This window comes from Tinamus guttatus, unplaced genomic scaffold, assembly GCF_059628265.1.
Source record: "Tinamus guttatus ecotype Peru unplaced genomic scaffold, ASM5962826v1 Tinamus_guttatus_pri_ptg000150l, whole genome shotgun sequence".
Taxonomy (NCBI): domain Eukaryota; kingdom Metazoa; phylum Chordata; class Aves; order Tinamiformes; family Tinamidae; genus Tinamus; species Tinamus guttatus.
Window position 1 is genome coordinate 136,881 of NW_028288684.1, and position 20,283 is coordinate 157,163.

A 20,283-nucleotide genomic window follows, 5' to 3' on the forward strand; every position below is an offset into this window, starting at 1 on the left:
TTTAATTCTATATCTTATATGTGTGGAAAAACACAAAAGCAAAGATCATTTTGGAATATCTTGTGATCGCTTTAGTGTGTTTTGTGTAAGTATTCTGATAATACACACCAGGTCACTTAAGTGACTTCACCTATTTGAGGCCGTGTTCAAAAAATGGAAGATCTGCCTCAAGTATTTGCTTCTGTTTGTGAGATAGTTGGCCGAGCTTGTTAAGTGACTTAGTCTTTCTTTTCCTTTGCAGGCATCTGATTCTTTACTAGTGCAGACTCCAGCAGTGGTTCCTGGTCCGTGCCAGCCTCCCAGGCTACAGGGCAGACCAAGAGCAAGGGAAATTCAGCTGCGCTGGGGTAACTGTAGTATGAGTGTTAGTGAGTACAAGGTATCAAAATGCATTAGGTGCTAAAATTAATCTTTTTTATTTTTCCTTCTTTCTTATTTTTTAGGACCTCCTCAGGTGGATGGCGGTTCACCCATTACCTGTTACGGCCTGGAAATGTTCCAGGCGGAAAGCGAGGAGCACAGGGAGGTTTACCAAGGCGCGGATGTGGAATGCACCGTGAGCAGCCTGCTGCCCGGGAGGGTGTACAGCTTCAGGCTGCGCGCCGCCAACAAGGCCGGGGTGAGGAGGCCCGGGGAAAGGAGCTGCAGACATTGCAGCCACCGTGCAGCACCTTGTCCTTTGAAAGAAGCATTTCTTGAAATAGTTTTTATAATGAGGTTTTCCTAATGTCGATTCAGTTGGTTCACATAGCTTATTGCTGTGTGGGAGCAAATAGTTAAGCATCAACTTATAATATTCTGGACTCTTTAAATAAGGAGAAGAGAATAAGGCTGGTTAATGACATTGAAAAGTTTTGAAGAGAAAAAAAATGAAGCTTCCTAAAGTGCTTTCCCCTTATTTTTGTAAATTTAGGCTTTCTAGAAAAAAAAAGTATTTTCTCACTTCTTGTATTCTTTGGTTTAACCTCTAAGTCCCTATTTCTTAGGTATAATAATATATTCTCCCGTTGGAGTGCTAGATGCTTTCAGATTGACTTTAGCTATAGAGCAAGCTTTGTTTATGTTGCCAAAGTCCTGATTTAACTGCTCACTCCCAACAGACTAGTCTATAGATGTAGTATTTTTTGAACTCTTTGTTTTTTTTTAGATTAAGATAATCAGACAGTTGCAAATTGTTCTCCATCACTGTGGTATAGCCTTCATATATCTTTAAAAGAAGGATTTGGAGAGTACTCTCCTGTTTTGCCTTAGAGTTCAAAAGATCAGACTTATTCTGATTTTTTTTGCCATAAAAGTGTCTTGCAGTTATCCTGAAGAGCAGTCAAATGCTGAAATAAATCTTTGATCTCCAATTGACAAAGATATGATTTGTAAGCAAGTCATACAAAGTTTCAGACTGTTACATGCTCTTATTATGGCAAACCATCATTTAAGAAGTAGTAGTTTTGGCTTAAAAAGTTAATTACAGGATCTTTGAACTTCCTTTTTAATAGTTTGGACCTTACTCAGAAAAATGTGAAGTCACCACAGCACCTGGACCTCCTGATCAGTGCAGGCCGCCGCAAGTGACGTGCAGATCTGCTGCCTGTGCCCAGGTGTCTTGGGAGGTGAGAAGGCAACGTCACCCTTAGCTCGACATGCTCGGCTTTTAAACTAGGTCGAAATTCAAAAGCTTTGCACTGTGTCTTAATCAAAATTTTTTAATGTGCTTACCTTATTAGACTGTAGAGGTTCATACACCATACCAATGTATGTCTGCTGTAACCCAGTAATCTACAGATACTTGGGTTCTCCCTCTTTTCCTCTCCCTCTCTCTCCCTCTTTTCCTCTCCCTCCCTTTGCCTCGCTCTCCCTCCCTCTTAGTTTTCCCATGACACTACACTGTATTTCTGAGTGATGCATATCTATCTCAAAGTTTTTCTCTAAAGTAATTGTGTCTCTTTACAGTAAATCCATCCACATAAGACTGGATTGTTCTACATTTGCTGGTTTTTTTAATAAGCTGATTTGGTTTTATATAATTACACCGGTAATAATGTAGCAAAAGCCCAACAGACTTCCTAAAAAAACATTGTATTTAGTTATCTGATTTAAAAAGAATGCAGGAGATAACAAAATAAGCTTGTAAAAAGGAGGATTCTGTCTGGAAATACTGTTCACGCACAACTTTTTAATTGCTTGAGACTGAGTGAAATGTCTGAATTGTAAGACGACACAAAGAAAAGGTTAATACATTTTACCTGGAAAGAAGAGCTCGGTGTGTCGTAGCAGGGATGTCAGAAGGTTCTTGTTAATTGTCTGAAAGGCAAACTCTTCTGAAGAAATCTCTTAAGATATTTTGCTAGATTCATTTCATTCATTTAGATACCTGCTCTATGAAATCACAGGGTAATTAAGATAGGGTTGGACCTCTGCATGTCATTTAGCTCAACAGCCTGTTCAAAGCAGGACACGTTTCAAATTTAGACCAGGTTGCTGAGGGCTGTGTCCAGTTGAGTTCTGTTTATGTCCAGGGAAGGAGGGTCCACGGCCTGTGTGAGCATGACGTGCTCCAGAGAAAGGCACCATTACTGTGTAGGATGGGAAGCCATGTAGCCAGTGTGCTTCAGGTTTGTCAGCCATGCGCTTCAGACCCAGCCAGGGGAAACTTCCATGCAGTGAATCATCCTTTCTGAAAGGCCTCCTCTTTCCCTTGATTTTTAGTCTCCTAAGCTAAATGCCCCAAGTTGGTTGACCTCTGTGTTTAGCCAGCTGAAATCACGGTGGCTTATTTTATTTCAGTAAATACTGATTTTTAAACTAGAGGTCACTCAAGGCGAATAATGCCTTATTTGATATATGCATCAGAAGTCTGCAAAGAAAACAGAGGGTGGAATTCTTGGGGAATTTCTACAGCCTTCTGACACACCAGTATAAAAATTTTATCCCGTGTGTTGATTTATAGAAAAAAGCAGTAGAGATGTGGTGAGTATGGTTGATTTTTAGCTATTGATTTACGTTCTAACGATTTGCGTGCATTTTGAAGGTTCCTCTTTGTAACGGAGCCGATGTCACGGAATATCGGCTGGAGTGGGGCGGCGTGGAAGGATGCATGCAGCTCTCCTACTGCGGGCCTGGCCTCAGCTGGGAAGTGAAGGGACTGTCACCTGCCACTATCTACTACTGCAGGGTCCAGGTGAGGAGGTGAACTTGCTGTCGGGGAGAGCCCAGCGCGGGAATCGCGGCTGCCACGAAACCCAGGCTCTGCTTTGCTTCTGCAGGCAGCGAACATCGCGGGCGCGGGCCCCTTCAGCGAGGTGGTGGCCTGCATGACTCCCGCCTCCGTTCCTGCAGTGGTGACCTGCCTCCGGGGGCTGAGTGAGGACGAAGTGGAAAATCCACATTATTCTCCTTCCACATGCCTTGCTATAAGCTGGGAAAAACCTTGTGACCACGGGTCTGAAATCCTTGGCTACAGCGTCGACTTTGGAGATAAGCAGCCAATAACCGTTGGGAAGGTTCTGAGCTATTTCATAGATGGTTTGCAACCAGATACAACGTACAGGTAGGCTGTGCCAAGGCTCCTGTGAGCCTCCTCTGCCTTCCACAGGGAAGATTATTGTTTGTTTTTTTGTTTGCTCTGTGCGTTCCTCTCAGAGAAGTACTGGGAAGTAACCACAGACCCAAGGGAAGCTTTGTAATCATAGTCTTCCTACTTAGATGAGTTGTGTTTCTTTATTTTCCTTACCTAAACAATTCAGTTTGGGTTGTTATTGTGATAGATATATTGTATCTCTCTTGTTCACTTGTGAATTTGCTAACTGAATTCAGATTACAAATTCAAATACACATTTTCATGGTTGTTCCATAGATAGATAACTTCAAATCCATTTGACAGTTTGAAAATCCATTCAAGGAATGATCACATCAGCAGTCTTAATGGTGTGGATGTCTGCTCTAATGATAGTTCATCATACATTACATAGACATATCTGCAAAAATACTGTCTGTTTGGGTGACACTGAGCAGAAGGAACATATCAATCAGTTTGAAATCTCTTGAAAAGTTTTCTTACCAAAACATCCCTTATATCTGACATGAACGTTACTGAAAAATAGAAATGTAAAAATCATAACTCTGTATGTACACTTTCCACCTTCCTGTTACAAGGACAGGTCCTCTATCCTTGGAGGGAAATGTCAGACCCACTGAAATCAGAATTTTAGGTCATACTGATTTCAGTATAAGATATCAGCGGAGTATGTGTTTTCTGAATCCTTAATTTTAAAGATTTATTTTGCATCCTTTTTAAATGCTGTATGTCAGACTGAAATGTTACTGTGCATTTCATACTTATTACAGTGCTGGCAATTTAAAGAGCTGTTGCTGTCAAGGTCAACAGATTTAAAAATGAGACAAAGACACTTAAACATTTCACTCATGGAAGTGCTTTTGTAGAACACAGTTTTAAGCTAGAGCTTCTTTGTGAAAAAAAGAAATCACATAAACCAACCTCTGTGCTATAAGAAATTAACGTAACGTTAAGTATTGTTGTATTGGAAAAAATACATTTATTTGTAAATCTGAGTATCTTCTTGTGTTTTGAAACCAGGCTTGTTGGCTGTTTTAGAGATTAAATTATTGTGATTCCTTTTTTCCCGTTACCAAGATACTGTTTTAAACAACCAAACCTTAACCTTTAATAAAGGGGCTTAGACGCATTTTGCTAATCTGTGAAGTTGCCACTGAAATTTCTAAAGTATGCAAAGCAGCAATTATTCTCTGCTTTTACATTTTAAAAATTAATTTCTTGGCTACTTTTGTTGGCTCTTTTCCAAGCAGACCCAAGATGACTTGTGTTTGCAGTGATGCCAGTGTTTGAGGAGTACTGGCTGGACATCAGCCCTTTATTTTCAGATGAATCAACTCTCTTCTAAAAAAGCCCTTAAAATTTTGCTCTAGTCTTCCTTAAATTCACCTGATAAAATGCCTAAGCTCCAGGTAAGAAATACAGATCCCATGGTTCTTGGCCATCTTAAACTTTGGTACAGGATCAGGAGAGTAGTCTTGAAGTGGCTGATGGAGCTATTGCATCTTGGTCCTGTTGTGAATGATGCAAATACATTAATGTGTTTTATTCTGAGCCAGTCCAGCTGCTTAAACTGTGGCAAGGGCAGTGACACGGCTGCATGTCCCTGGCAGCCTGTCAGAGCACTGAACGCACCGTGTATTCAGTCACTCGTATTCTCCCCTGAACGTGAACAGTGGAAGAAGCCCCATAGTTTTTAAACCGTCAAGTGAATGGACTTTTCTTTTTGACGTAACAGAATACGAATTCAAGCCCTCAACAGTCTCGGAGCGGGTCCTTTCAGCCCCACGATCAAACTGAAGACGAAGCCGCTGCCCCCGGAGCCGCCGCGCCTGGAATGCGCCGCGTCCAGCTCGCAGACGCTGAAGCTCAAGTGGGGCGAGGGGGCGGCGCGGGCGCTGCCGGACGCCGTGCAGTACCACCTGCAGATGGGCGACAGGAGCGGCAGGTTGGCCTCGGCTCGCGCTTACATCTGCCCCGCGTCGCCGCCCGCCGCCGCTGCCAAGACGGTGCCCAAGGGCAAAATTCCCTGTGCTTTAAGCTGCAACGAACGTAGGAAACCTCTCTGCTGGCCGAGTAGAAGGGCAGGAGGGATTCGTGTTGGAAAAATACAGGGTTACGAACTTCATGTATTTCTTATTTGCAGTTTGAGATGATGAGTTTTGTCAGGTCTCCTAGCACACGCTCTCTTCTTTTGTTAGCTATTTTGCCAATACTGAGTGTACTCAGCCCCTGTGAACGTTACGTATGCCATGGGGGAAGGCATTCATCCCTGCCTGCTGTCTTTATACAGAATTATTTCGAGTGGAAAATAAACTTTATAGAAGTTACTGTTTCAGAAAGATCCCCTCTTGTGTTAAATCAGGACAAGAGCAAGTAGCTCTGCCTGAACAGCAAAACAGACATGTTTATTACCATGCCTATCATATCTGAACCCTGAGTAGCTTTAGCTTTCCTGTGGCACAGGGCAGATCCGCCAAGTGAAATTGTGCTGCTACAAGGAGAAAAAGAAATGAGACTCATTACCAAAGACTAGGATCATTTTCAGGCACTGTTTGTTGAAACATGAGTGAAAGGAGGTGGTGGTAAACCTGTAGGAAGAGATAAACCTGTGGCCTTGGGCTGCCAAAGAGCAGCTGCTCTACGAGAGCTCTCGGACGGGACGTGGTGTCCCCTACAGCTGTGACACAGACCTGAGCTTCAGCCAAGATGCCCATGTCTGACAAAAACCTGCAAGAGCAGTTGGATCCACGAGTGACTCGGGTGTAGGAAGGGAGAGCTGCAGAGGTGCTAGCAGATGCTAGTCCTACCTAGTTTTGAAAAGCTAAAGATGCTGGGGTAGAGAGGGCAAGAGAAAGCCGTATATGCTGCCCCTTACTGAGGGAGCTGCTTTCCCTTCCCCTTGGCTCGTGTGCACAAGGGTTCTGGAAAGAGCTTAGGGGTCACCTCGGCCACGAGACAGTCGGTAGTCCTCTGGGTTGCTTTAAAAGAGGTTTTATTCCAAAGCCCTGAGATATCAAAACCGAGCCCTGGAAAATGAGCTGTCTTATAGTGATGTCGTACATGGTTTGACTTCAAAATACTTACTTCCGGGTTCCGCATTAGGTTTGGGGAAATTATGGGAATTTCAAATGAGAAAGTTTTCTGGCTACTTCAGAGCCCTTTTCTGCCTCCAATACAAGCTCTTTTTTCCATTTTTAGGTTCGTATCCTTATACAGAGGACCGTGTCATACGTACAAAGTACAAAGGCTCAGTGAGTCCACATCGTACAAATTTTGTATTCAGGCATGTAACGAAGCCGGCGAAGGGCCCCTTTCTCAAGAATACGTTTTCACGACTCCCAAATCTGTTCCAGCTGCCTTGAAAGGTGAAAGTTTCTCCTTGTGGGAGGGCGAGGGGAGGCTGCTGGCAGTGGCGTTTTGTTCCTGTGAGGCATTCAGGGCGCTGAGCGTTTTCCAGGGTGCAGGTGTAGGGCTCATAGGGAAACACTACTTCAATGCAGCAGCCTGAAGCCTAAAACATTCGTCCCTAAAATGGCTGATCTGGGCTTTACACGTTCCTTCGCATAGGAAGGTTTGCACAGAGAAACATTGCATTCCAGGAGAACGTGACCTCGTTAATTTGAGATGAGACTTTGCGAGCACACTTAGAATAACTTTAAGCAGAACAGCCTTTTGTTGTGGTTGTTTTTTCCCTTGCGTATTACCCATTTGCAATCATCCCACTCTTCTTGCTTTCTTTAGTTTAGCTTGGAGAAAATCTAGGCTATATGAAAGCAGGAGTGGTATGTGTTATTAACGGTCGTCTTGGAAAAGGTGGTTAGCAGGAACACTAATGACCCTGGATCTTTTGTTTCTGTGTTTGAGGCAAAAACAGCACTTAGAATACAGGGTTTCTTACCGGTCATTAGAAAATAGCATTAAGTAATAGAGAATAGAGCTGGTGTTGCTTTTGTGTTTTACTTTGTTTTTTTCTCCTTCAGCACCAAGGATAGAGAGAATAAATGATCACGCTTGTGAAGTCACCTGGGAGGCTTTGCAGCCCATGAAGGGTGATCCAGTCATCTACTGCCTTCAGGTCATGGTGGGGAAGGACTCAGAATTCAAGCAGGTATGAAGTGCTTAAGTCACTGGAAGTTCTTTTGAGTCCCTTTGATAGCTCATTCAGGTTAAAGATGATTGTGTTCCGGTGTGTCCTCAATTGCCCAGGCCCATGTTTTCTTTCTAAATACTCCAAGGTAGTGTCTTCTAAAACCATTTTTCTGGAGAGTATGTTGAGGTTACTGTGGGTTATGCTGATGTTTGCTGAATTCTGTGTTTATTGCTTAACACCTTCAGTGGTGAGGCAAATGCCACAACCTACTGATAGGAGAAGACCTCTTCTTAGCAATGCAGAAATTCAGGTCAAAATCTGTTTCTAATATAGCTCAGTCATTAGTTTCTGACCAGAAGACCATCTCGGTAGTAGGGTGTGCTATGTACCCCCAGCTGGAAGAGTGTTTTAACTTCAAGTTTGGTTATCTAAAGGTGCAGTTTGAAAAAACAAATTACAAATTAGTCGACATTTAAAAGAGGATGTGCAGTGCCAGTTTAGCTTCTCTGTAAACTCCTTGATAACTGACATGAAATTAGGCTCGTAAATTCTGCTTCACACTATTAAGCAAGCAAGTTTCCTTCAGAAAGGAAGCACAATTAATTCTGAGGCACTATAATTTTATTATTGGTCAGTAAGTGATGTCTCTGTTATGGTAGATTATAGACCTTAATATTTTCATGAATCATTATTTCTTGTGTTGCACTATTTTGTCCATCTGTTAATTTTTTGATCCAAGATGAGCGGTAATCCCAAGGTTGGTGTCTTGCCGCTTAGTGCTCTTTACTGGGGCGTCTAGCATTGGGAGCGCAGCGCTAGGTGCAGCGCTAGGGGTGCAGTCAGCGTTCCTGCCACGCAGAGCACACCGGGATGAGCAACAAGCACTGCCACATGAGCGGGGCAGGCAAGCAGAGACACCCGGAATGTAACACATACGGATGAAGCACGTGATTTCCCGTCACAGAAGGGCTGAGGGTGGAAGGGGCTTCTGGAGACCATCTAGTCCAATGCCCTGCACAAACAGGGTCACCTCGAGCACGCGGCACCCCTTTGTGCCCAGGCAGATTTTGAGTATCTCCATAGAAGGAAATTCCACATCCTCCCTGGGCAGCCGGTCTGTCACCCTCACAGCCAAGAAGCTCCTCCTCAAACTCAGGCGGAGCTTCCTGTGCTTCAGTTTATGGTCATTGCCTCTTGTCCTGTCGCTGGCCACTGCTGAAAATGATCTGGCCTTATCCTCTTGACAGGCTTCCTTAAAATACTTGTACACACTGGCAGGATCCCCTCTCAGCCATCTCTTCTCTAGGCTAAGCAGGTCCAGCTCTCACCTTTTCCTCGTATCAGAGATGCTCCAATCCCAGAGTCATCTCCGTAACCCTGGGTTGGGCTCTCACCGGTAGCTCCACATCTCTCCTGTGCCTCCTCCAAAGGAGTGTGCGTGTGTGTGCACGCTACAACAATTTGGGTTTTTTCTGGTTAACCAGATGTTTTCCCCATAAACACAGCCATAGGGATGGGCACGTTTGTACATAGCCCCATAAACACAGCCATAGGGATGGGCACGTTTGTACATACAGCCTTTTTATTGAGCGTGTCCGTTTTCCTTCCTGGGCAGGCCTACAAGGGTCCCGAGTGCTCCTTCCGCTACACGGGCCTGCAGCCGAACTGTGAGTACCGTTTCCGCGCTTGTGCCATCCGCCAGTGCCAGGAGGCAGCGGCTGCCCAGGAGCTCGTGGGCCCCTACAGCGCCGCCGCGCTCTTGGTGTCGCAGCGGCCGGAGCCGCCGGCGAGCGCCGCCAAGGACCCCGCGCAGCCCCCACGGACGCAGTGGTCGCAGAGCGACCAGGTGTGCGCTGCCGTCATCCTCGCGCTCTTCGCCATCTTCTCCATCCTGATCGCTGTTGTCATTCAGTACTTTGTCATAAAGTGAAGAAAACTGGTTTATTTTAGAACGCTGCCCATTATGTTTTACTTTCTCATAATCGAAAAATAATTCTGTTCTCTTGCTTTTACAAAAAAAATACAACAGGCATTTAGCACCGGCATTGGGACTGTCGCAAACCTTTTCAGCCACTTTAAAACGCTTACTGGTAGGTAGAGGCTGACACATGTTATTAAAATGCAAGCCACAGAAATACGACCTTTCCTTTAATACGCCTTCTTGCAGTACACAAGCCTTCACACGGGGCAAGCAGTGTTTGATTAAAAGGGTTTGACCAGTAAACGCACGCGGCAAAACGGCTTCCTGGCCCCCACTTTCCAGAGTTACTTCCATAACAGGGAAGAATGTGTAGAACGCACTTAAAACATACACTAACTTGTGCTGTATACAATATTAATCTGATGCTGTGAAAGCAATTTAGCGCTGTATTTCTACCTCCTCATTTGTCTTAATTATTTGGGAAGCAGGATTGTGATGAGAAATAGAAGGGGCTTTTCTCAGGCAGCAAATAAAAAACTGGATGGAAGAGCATGCACGAAAGAAGCTTCTTACCTGATAAATGTGGAGTTCTTCACTGCAAGTAGATGTTTTTGAGAGACTGCAAGGGGATGGCACAAGTGGTGTATCTTGCCCCCAGGATTTGATGTTTACCCATAAAAATGCCTCTTCTTATGAATATAGGAGGGAGAGTGTGAGAGAACTTTTGAGATTTATTATTTAAATTTAAAAAAAAATCATTTCTGAAGTTGACCTTTGATTGGATGCAGTTTCTACAGATGTCTGTGCCCTCTGAGTTTGGCTAGTTGCAGATTTTCCTGAGATAAAATTCATCATCAGCTTTTTGCTGTTACCCCCAGCATTCACTTGCCATATCCACCAGAATCAAGCACTGCCTTTTTTTTTTCTTTTTTCTTTTTTTCTTCCTCCTTTGGGGCACCAAATCGGAAGACGAAGTGTAGTAAATTTGCACCAGAGAACTTAAAGCTGCTTTTTTTTTCTTGAGATCCTAATGTTTAATGTAATGTCTCTTTGGATACTGTACCAAATTGTTGATTGCATGTAGTTAATGTTGCATTAGAGCACTTTGCAATCGCATAACTCATCAATGTTTTGTGAGCTTGCATTTGTGAGTTCTTGGATGACCAGACTGAATTTTATCAAGCATCCCATTGAACATCTTGCTAGATGTCAATGACTGCCAGTGACACAAAGCTTCTAGTGAAACTATCTTTAAAAAAGAAAAATTCCTGTCTCATCACACTCACGTTATTTGTTATACACTTTGTAATTAGCTCTTTTAATTTATTTGAGTTACGAGATAGTGGATCATTAATGACTCCTAGTTGTGTTGAGTTTAGCATTTTTAATGGTATTAAACACTTCTGTCAGTCTTAATAATAATAAAAAAGGAACCTCTGTCTTGTGCTTTGAAGATCTCTGAAGAATTTCTTATATTAGAACGGGCATGTATTGTAACTGTTTATACGTCCAATGATCTGTGCTGTAGAATAATGTTGCTGAGTTTTGTTTTAAAAAAAGAAACAGAGAAGAACGTGGCCTCCAAGCGGCAAGAATGATCTGTCTTTAAAATGTACTGTATGTTTACACTTTATTTCAAATATGTCATTTTTATGTATAGGCTGATGTACCTTCCCCAGAATAGCCTGATAACAGGTGTTTTCTAAAACCTTCTTAAAAGTGCCATGTTTGGCAGTACAAATGAGGTTGTGTGTAATAGCCCAGAGATTTCTTACGGTTGAATGTCTAAAACGGTTCAGATTTGTTACTACAGTTAAATCTGCAGTGACTTATGTTTTTCATAGTAAAACTCAAATGAACTCCTATTTTTGATAGTCATTTAATAGTGTATTTGCCATTTGAGCCTCAGTGCGTATTACTGCATTGAAGACAGTTTTTAATGTAATCTTAATTTTACCTCATATACTGTACATTCCAAAAAAAAAAAGAGAGAAAAAAAAACCTCTAAACTTTTTAAAATGTTAGAGAATACACTACCAAACATATCACTTTGCAATTGTAAAATGTCGGACTTCATGAAGACAAAAATGTATAGACTCCTAGGAAAACAAATGCATAAAACTATGTAGCAAAGTATCTTTAAAAAAAAATCTGTGGAAAAAAATAAAAGTATCATTCTCTTTTTTTTTTTTTTTTTTCCCTTGGCCGGCCGTCCCTGGCGTCGGGGCGAGGGCCGGGACTGCGTGAGGGGAGGCAGCAGAGCGGCTGGGGAGGCCGCCGGCAGAGCGGGAGGAGAAGCAGCAGAGCAGGAGGTGGCGGCGGCGGCGCGGGGCGGGCGGGCGGTCGGGCCCATGGCGGGCGCCGGGAACGGCAGCGCCGCGTGGCCGTGGGCGCCGTGCGACGAGCGGCTGTGCTCGGCGCTGCCGCCGCACGTGCCGGCGCCCGCCACGGCCGTGTACGCCGCGCTCTTCGTGCTCGGCGTGGCCGGCAACGCGCTCACCGTGCTCGTGGTGGCGCGCGGGCCGCCCCGGCCGCCCGCCAGCCTCTACCTGGGCAGCATGGCCGTGTCGGACCTGCTCATCCTGCTGGGGCTGCCGCTGGACCTCTACCGCCTGTGGCGCTCGCGGCCCTGGCTCTTCGGGCAGCTCCTCTGCCGCCTCTCGCACTTCGTGGCCGAGGGCTGCGCCTACTGCAGCGTCCTGCACGTCACGGCCCTCACGGGCGAGCGCTACCTGGCCGTCCGCTTCCCGCTGCGCACCCGGGCGCTGGCCAGCGAGCGCCGCGTCAAGGCCGTCATCAGCGCCCTCTGGGCCGTCGCCTTCCTCTCCGCCGCGCCCTTCCTCTTCCTCGTCGGCATGGAGCGGGCGGACAACGGCGCCGACGCCAGCCGCGAGTGCAAGCCCACGCCGCAGGCGCTGCGCTCGGGGCTGCTGGCCGCCGTGTTCTGGGTGAGCACGGGCTACTTCGTGCTGCCCGTCGCCTGCCTCCACGTCCTCTACGGCTGCGTGCACCGGCGGCTGAGGCGCCACGCGGCGCCGCTGCGGGGCCCCGACGCCACGCGTCGTGCCAGGGCACACCGGCAGGCCCTCCGCGTCCTGCGTGAGTGACACCCCGTCCTCCTTATCGTTATTATTGTTGTTAGTTTTACCTGTAGGGGAGGTCTCGTTTGCTCGCTGCGCGGGAGAGCTCTCACCCGGGCTGCCATCGGCTGTCCGCAAGGAGAGCAGACGCAGCAGAGAGGAAAGAAATTGAACCCCCCAGAGAATTCCCTTCGCTCCCCTCCTTCCTGGAGGAAGGTGTTTGAAGTGCCGCGAGCGCAGGGTTTTCCAGCACAAACGCTCGTGTCCAAGATTTCCCGCAGTTACTTCGGAGCCCACTGACACCCGCTTATCTCAGAGGAGCTGGTGGCTCTGCATGTGTGACAGATTCCAGCACTGACTTGCTTTGGCCGGATGGCTTTTTCCAAGCTCCGAGGAACGTGAAGGATGCTGGCTGACCGGTTATTTGCTTTGCTTGCATGCGTATGTGGATAAATAATTGAAAAATATAAAAATAATTTAAAATGCAGTAATTTATTTCATAGGAAGCATTGCTGAGACACCTATTTCCCCCTGATCGCCCCGATTTAGTTGTTCTCATCCGCTCCTGTTAGTGTTGGCGTTGTTACAGAGAGTTAGAGCTGTGCACGTTTCCCCAGCTAACTTAGCTCTTGGAGTTTAGCTGAAGATTTTTCCCTGTTACCTTTTTTTGATCTAACAGCTGCACTTGATGCTATTCCCGCTTTCATGGCTTTCCATCTACTTAATGCCATTGCTTCCCTACACCTTCTGCCCCAGGGCGTGAAGCTCGGGTGACGGGAGGGCTGGAGGGTTAACCCGGCTCCTGACCGTGCCGCTTTGCCTTGCAGTGGCCGTGGTTCTGCCCTTCGTCATTTGCTGGCTGCCCTTCCACGTGGGCAGGATCATCTTCGTAAGCACTCGGGGCACGCGGACGATGCTCTTCTCGCAGTACTTCAACCTGTTGGCTTTGCAGCTCTTCTACCTGAGCGCGTCCATCAACCCCATCCTGTACAACGCCGTGTCGAAGCGGTACTGGGAGGCAGCCCGCAGGCTGCTGCTGCCGCGCGGCCCGGCCCGACGGGCCGTCCCGCTCGCCGGGGACACAAGCGTGTGAGCCCCCGCTGACTCCCTTCATTTTCACCGGAGGGGCAGCCAAGGGGGACGTCTGTCAGTGTCTGTGGCGCTTTGTAACTCTTTGTATCTTTAAATACTTGGGATTTTTTCAAAAGGTAATGCAGTAGGAAAGGCCGGAGTAAATTATCCGTAAAACTGGTTTCAGGGGGCTACGTGTTGTCTTCCCCATGTGTGTCTGCTACAAGTTCTCATGTTTTCTAACAGTCCTAATGTCACGGACTGCAAAGGCGGATGGAGTTCAAGGGAGAGGTTCTGCTTGAGCCCAGAAACAAAAAAGCCTCCCGCAGAGACGCTGCCATTTTAAAATAATTTCCTTAGAAGCCAAGTTTTGCCAGACATTGGTGCTAATCTTCAAGGAGCCAGATGCCAAAGAAATGGCGCCTCCCTTGGAACATCCTTGGCAGGAGGGGACGTGTGTTTTGGCCCCAGGCTTGCGGTGGTGGCTGCAAGACCCCTGGGCAGCTTCGCCACCTCTCTGCCAGGAAGGTACCTGCTCTGGGCACCTCGACCCTTCCAGCCTGAGCCAGGCAAGCAGGCAGGGCCCGCTTAGCGCCAGTGACAGAATCACAGAATGGTTGAGGTTGGAAGGGACCTCTAGAGATCTTCTAGCCCAACCCCCTGCTCCAGCAGGGACACCTAGAGCACATGGCACAGGGTGGCATCCAGGCGGGTTTGGAAGATCTCCAGAGAAGGAGACTCCACAGCCTCCCTGGGCAGCCTGTTCCAGGGCTCTGCCATCCTCACAGTGATGACTCACTGCAGCCGCAGCACCTCAGATATTCCTAGAGTTAACCAGGGCGGGTTGACCTTAGGTACTGCTTAGAGTTAACTAGGTCAGGCCCCATCGCCTGGACTGCCCCCAGCACTTACTGTGGTGTCAGGCCCTGGTGATCTAAAAAGAGGACAAAATCAGTGAGGTCAGGCTGCATCTGCAGCCTCTGTGATGCTGGCGGCAGCCCCACACTTGCCTTCGGCTGCCTTTGAACCCTAACGCCACGCGATTCAGGGACAGCAGCAAGAACCCAAGGCCAGCGCAAACATCCCGAGACAGCGGAGTCAAACCCAGGTCTTCGCCAGCTCTTAAAGAGGTGACCGAGCTCTTCGTCCAATGCTCCATAGCCCTGAGTCACTACAAAGGAACATGGAAAGACAGGAAAAGCTGTAGGTCGCTGCCCGCATGTGAAGCCTTCTCCTGTGGCCTTCAGCTGTGCATGTGGTCTGGGCTCAGGTGCTCTCCTCCCTTGATTTGCTTTTTGCAAGCAGCGTGGGGCTCCTCCAACATGTTGTTCTGGCCCTGCTTAGCCCCAGGCTGCCTGTAGAGGCCTCCATGCCGCACGGAAATGGTCTGGATGGCTGGGAAAATCATTTATATTCCAGTTCTAAATACGCCTTCTGCAGGTGCAGTGGAACAACACATGCACCAAACCCCGTTAGGGAGCACGCACTGCCTGTTAATGAATGCGCTGTCCCCGTGAGAGCAAATATTTAGGCAATAAATGGAATTTGGTGATTCGTTTCTCAGAAATATCACTGCCTATGGCGGTCTCCATTCGGTTGTATAAGGAGCGAAGCTGGAAATAAAGTTAAAAATAAAAGACTGTGTTATTTATCTCTGGGAACTGTGTGTGCGGTTGTGGCCATGTTATCTTTAAAAGAAGCCCTGCAGAAGAAGTCTCGGTACAGACTGCGAGGTGGGGAAAACGGATCGGAGGGGCAGAACAACCTTGCTATGTAGAGAGAAAAATGAGGATGACAATTTTAAAAAGAGATACCATGGGATGCCGTATTCCCTTGGTTTAACATAGCTTGATTGGCACTTGCAGCGCGCTGACACTAACCCACTGTCTTTCTTAGCATGACTCTCAAATAAAGTATATATTGGGCTACAGACAACAGATACCAGTTATCTATTCTAAACATAGCATTTCTATTCTCAAATAAATGTTGTGGAAATCTAGACGTTTCTTCCTTGCTGTAGGAACTAGTATTTTTCTCTTCTAGACTGCATAAACAGATGCCCCATAAGGTTGTTGCCTCATTTCCCATTTAGCAAAATCCCAGATGTTTTTCAAGTGGATGATAAATCACAGTTTCCCTCTATGTTCACCAGCTTTCATTTACATACACATATATGTGCGTGTACATATGCTCATTTTTTCTTTAACTGTGGTTCTTTCTTTCTGGATTTGAAACAAATGGTCCTTGTGAAATATCTGCATTTACTTCATTACAAAAAGACAAGCAAATCCTATTTTCTCATGTCTCTTTGGAAGTCGTGTGAATCAGGCAAAGACAACTCATTGCAAGGGCATCTTCTGCAAGGAATTAAAGCTTTTGAGTGTCGGGTACCAAACGGTACCATCCAAAAAAGTAACTGCCTTCTAGAAACAGGCTGGGCAGTACCAAATTTACTGGATCCCCACGCCAAAAAGCCTGAGGCAGTGGAAGAGCTGGGGGGACGCAGCAGCTTCCTCCTCTTCATCCGCAGCTTCTTCAGCAGCTTCCTCCACATTCAATCCATAGGCCCTGTATGTGAACAAGCCCTGGAGTTACCCCTTCCTGATGCTACCCAGCTAGATCAGGAGGAGGAGGGTCAAGAGGAGGTGCTTCAACGCAACGGGTCATTTATAGCACGACTCCCAGGGAAGGAGTCAGAACCAACCCTGTACCTTGAGGTACAGCGGCTACCGTGAAGAACATGGATTAGAACCAAGAGATCCAGCAGCCCTGCAGACGCAGAGGTAGGAGAGAGCAGTGGAGAGAGGCTGGTGGGGCCTGAGGCATTTAAACACAAGCACTAAAGAAAAGCAAACAAAATTAAAACTTAAACATAAGCAAAAGTATTAGAGGTGACATAAGCAGGTTCGCTTTTTAAACCAAGCGATTCTGCTTACAAGGATTCCTGAGGATAGTAAGATACAGGCCTTAAGCTCCATTTAAATGTATCATGAGTAAATCAGTTGAGAAATCAAGGTTTCTAACCATCAGCTTAAGGTGCTTGTGGCCATGACCAGTTCACAGGGGTTCTTTGCACACACATCTCTAGTATGTCCTACGCAGCCACGTGGCTCAAAGCTGTATGAGGCCCTTGCAAGCTCAAGTCTTGCTTCCTTGTGTGTCCTTTCTCACGGGCCTTGGTGGACACAGCCCATCCAGAAAGTCTCTGCAAAGATCATTAACTAAATGATTACATCACTGAAGTCTAACAAAGATCATTAAAGATCGCAGGGCCTCCTTAACCACAAACAACTTTACCTGGCTCTTGGTTTTGCCCAGGGTGTGAGGAGGATAAGGAAAATAGAATCAAACTCGTTCCTTTCCACAAGTGCTGCAACACTTGCTGCTCATGCAGAAGGAAGAAGGGAAGATGGAGTTGCCTGAAAACACAGCCCTGGTCAAGACAAGCCAGGGAAAAGCTCAGGAGAAGTCTGAAGAGCAGCAGATCCCATGAAACAGAACCCTTCAGCTGCACAGAAGACACCCATCGAGCCCCGTTTCTTCCTCTTATGCTCTGGGTGTCATGGTGGACAACAAGTTGACCATAAGGCAGCAGTGTGACCTCGTGGCCAAGAAGGCCAATGGGATCCTGGGGTGCATTAAGAAGAGCGTCTCCAGCAGGTCGAGGGAGGTGATCCTGCCCCTCTACTCAGCCCTAGTGAGGCCACATCTGGAGTATTGTGTCCAGTTCTGGGCTTCACAGTACAAGAGGGATGTGGAGCTGCTGGAGAGAGTCCAGCGCAGGGCCACAAGGATGATCAGGGGCCTGGAACATCTGCCCTATGAGGAGAGGCTGAGGGAGCTGGGCCTGTTCAGCCTGGAGAAGAGAAGGCTGAGAGGGGATCTAATCAGTGTATATAAGTACCTCAAGGGAGGCAGCGAGGAGGATGGTGCTGGCCTCTTCTCACGGGTGGCCACCGACAGAACTAGAGGTAATGGCCACACACTGAAACACCAAAAGTTCCACAGGAACTTAAGGAAAAATTTCTTAACAGTGAGAGTGACAGAGCACTGGAACAGGCTGCCCAGAGAGGTTGTGGAGTCTCCTTCTCTGGAGATCTTCAAAACCAGCTTGGATGCAGTCCTGTGCCACGTGCTCTAGGTGACCTTGCGTGTGCAGGGGCGCTGGAGTAGATGATCTCTAGAGGTCCCTTCCAAACCTAAATATTCTATGATTCTATGATTCTATGATTCTATTCCTTATGTGCTCTTCACCATCAAATTTGATCTTTGAGTCCATTTTGCAGTTGCTGGTGAGCTCTATAACAGCTAGACTTGTTCTTTTTATTTCATTTGCTTCCTTTCAGACTCTTCGTGCTGTATGAAATGCATATCTGTGGGGTCAGCAATCCATCTCCTGGGCAACTTTTAAAGCAGAAATGTCAAAAATACTTTATTTTAGTTGAGGCTCTAGGAATACTGCATTTTTGCCTGGTGCATCTCCCTTCCTTTCACTTCCCTGTGGCCTGCCCAGCAGCAAGCAGGACAGACTCCATGTGTCTCTTCTTTTCCTGGCACTTTGGAAACACTGTGGGTCAAAAAGTGCCCTCAAGAGGTGCACCTGGCTCAGAGTCGAATCCTCAGCACTACCAGGCTCAGTAGTGTCCACTCGCAGCAGGGTGAAAGTGGGGATACCAGGATGGGTGTTGGGAGAGGATGAATGGGCCTGCCCAAGCTCTGTGTCGTGTTGAGACATCCCTGAGGTCCTGCTCAAAACCACAATCCTGCCTGCTCCCCTACTGCAAACCAGGCATGGCCAGCGCCTCCCTGCCTCCACCATCATCCCACGGTGTCTTCTCCAGGGTGGGCCGCGCTCAGGGCACGTTCCCTGCACAGCGTCACAGCCGCCACGAAGCCCTCGCCCCAAGCTCCAACGCTTCCCTCCCCGCCGCGCGCTCCCCGCGCGCCGCTCTGCCACACGAGCGCTCCGCTCCCAGCCCCGCTTCGTTTCACTCTTTGGGTTTGTGCGATATCCACGTTATCCGCATCGGCTTATACAAACAGTTTCTCCCGAGAATTTAAACACGTGGCAAACATTTGTCATTTATCAAAGCCATCCTTCTCGCCATGCCTTTCTGGAGAGGCATTTCTTTTATCTTATCCAAAGCCAGAGTTTGTAACATTAAGATCCTGTCTGGACATTTTGATGTACAGGACACCCCTGAGTGCTTATTTTCACTTAGAAAGCTAATCTGTTTTAATTTACACAACGATGCCTAAATAAATACTTCTGTTGCTATCATTGCACATCTGCTATGTGTGTCCATGCAGACACTTGTGTGCATCCGTATCCCGCAAATATTTGAAGGAACCTTAGACAGCACTGCAGATTAAATGCATCATATGTGTAAAAATGTAGTCAGCTGCTGTGTCCCCATGAACCAATGGTTCGTTACTCAGCTGCTGTAAACACAATTTCAGAGTGTGTAAATACACAGCTAGTCCAGACTAATTCAATTAATTCCTCATTGTTTGCTTATTTGCTGTATTTTTAATTATCAGATTAATAGATTTTTTTCCTACTTATGACCGATAAGGCTGCAGGATGTACCTGCTGTTGTCCGAGAGCAGTGCAAAAGCTGCTATCAGCTCCTAATGAATTGCTAAAAATGCTTCGGCAGTGGAAACTCCCCAAATGCTGCTTGCAGAGATTAAAGTTTGTTCCGTCTGCATGACAGAAACACATAGCAGGTGTCTCCTGCACGCACTGGTGGGCCCATCACTGTCAGTGAGGCTTAATACCTCCCTTTGGGGAAAGTTTTATCAAAAGTGCTTTTTTTTTTCCCCCCTTTAAATTACAGAAGGGCAGCCAAGGATCAGGATGGAACTTCTAGGGAGGAACAAAGACCAAGGACCCACAAGATGAAGACCTAGGGCTCAAGCCTGAAACTGTCCAAGATGTGATGTTATCATCACTGGATCTGAGTAGTTTTTTATTTTGTTGTTCACAGATTCACAATCCACCACAACACTGCAAAGAAAAGGACAGGAGTAGAAGCTTTTGCTCCAGTTCTTGCTCCAGCCACATCATTTGGAGCTGAGCAGCCTGCCGAGGAAAACAACTTTCTGGGACCCCTTTCCTGCCTGGTTGCCCCTTCCCAGAGAGCAGCTCTAGGCTTCTGCAAGGGTTCTCCAACCATATTCGAGACCATGATGCAAGATGGTCAAAACTACTGGCCAGCTAATGTTGTTTTGAGTGCCAAGAAAACTCAGACATCACTGTTCTACGGCAGTTCGCAGGAGCGGGGAGATGAAGCTGCAGACTACTTTCACATTGGTGTGAAGTGCTGTGCCAGTCTTAGGGCTTTTTCTGCGTCTCCTGTAAAGCCTCCATAGTTCTACACAAATACTGAATTCTCCCCATGGGGGTGTAGTGGCACAGATGGCTAAACCACATCTGAATTAAGTATGGAGGAAAGAACCTATGTGAAACACAGCCCCTGCACAAACACCTGCAAACAGAGTTTTCAGGAAGAAATGACTTCCCCAATGACTTTGCTGCACTGTTTCC

At 46.8% G+C, this 20,283-nt stretch overlaps 2 protein-coding genes across 3 annotated transcripts in view; both read left to right on the top strand.

Annotated features, from left to right (window-relative positions):
- The window catches only part of FNDC3A (fibronectin type III domain containing 3A), a 103,941-nt gene extending 94,254 nt beyond the window's left edge, over window positions 1–9,687 (top strand). For both annotated transcript variants that reach the window (XM_088522166.1, XM_088522165.1), the window contains exons 18-26: window positions 242–347; window positions 444–619; window positions 1,494–1,607; window positions 3,026–3,175; window positions 3,261–3,544; window positions 5,307–5,516; window positions 6,770–6,936; window positions 7,552–7,679; window positions 9,277–9,687. In XM_088522166.1, the coding sequence (XP_088378292.1) occupies window positions 242–347; window positions 444–619; window positions 1,494–1,607; window positions 3,026–3,175; window positions 3,261–3,544; window positions 5,307–5,516; window positions 6,770–6,936; window positions 7,552–7,679; window positions 9,277–9,591 (1,650 nt within the window). In that variant the 3' untranslated portion in view covers window positions 9,592–9,687. The remainder of the gene's footprint in view (window positions 1–241; window positions 348–443; window positions 620–1,493; window positions 1,608–3,025; window positions 3,176–3,260; window positions 3,545–5,306; window positions 5,517–6,769; window positions 6,937–7,551; window positions 7,680–9,276) is intronic.
- Window positions 9,688–11,933: 2,246 nt separating this feature from the next.
- MLNR (motilin receptor) lies at window positions 11,934–13,755 on the top strand. The gene is made up of 2 exons (XM_088522156.1): window positions 11,934–12,681; window positions 13,490–13,755. The coding sequence occupies exons 1-2, from the start codon at window positions 11,934–11,936 to the stop codon at window positions 13,753–13,755; spliced, it is 1,014 nt and encodes a 337-aa protein (XP_088378282.1).
- Window positions 13,756–20,283: the final 6,528 nt, after the last annotated feature.

What these genes read in the sequence shown, in the direction of transcription:
- MLNR (XM_088522156.1), top strand. Translation starts at nt 11,934, where the DNA reads ATGGCGGGCGCCGGGAACGGCAGCGCCGCGTGGCCGTGGGCGCCGTGC. An exon ending in GCAGGCCCTCCGCGTCCTGC is followed by an intron (nt 12,682 to 13,489) that starts GTGAGTGACACC and finishes TTTGCCTTGCAG; the next exon opens with TGGCCGTGGTTCTGCCCTTC.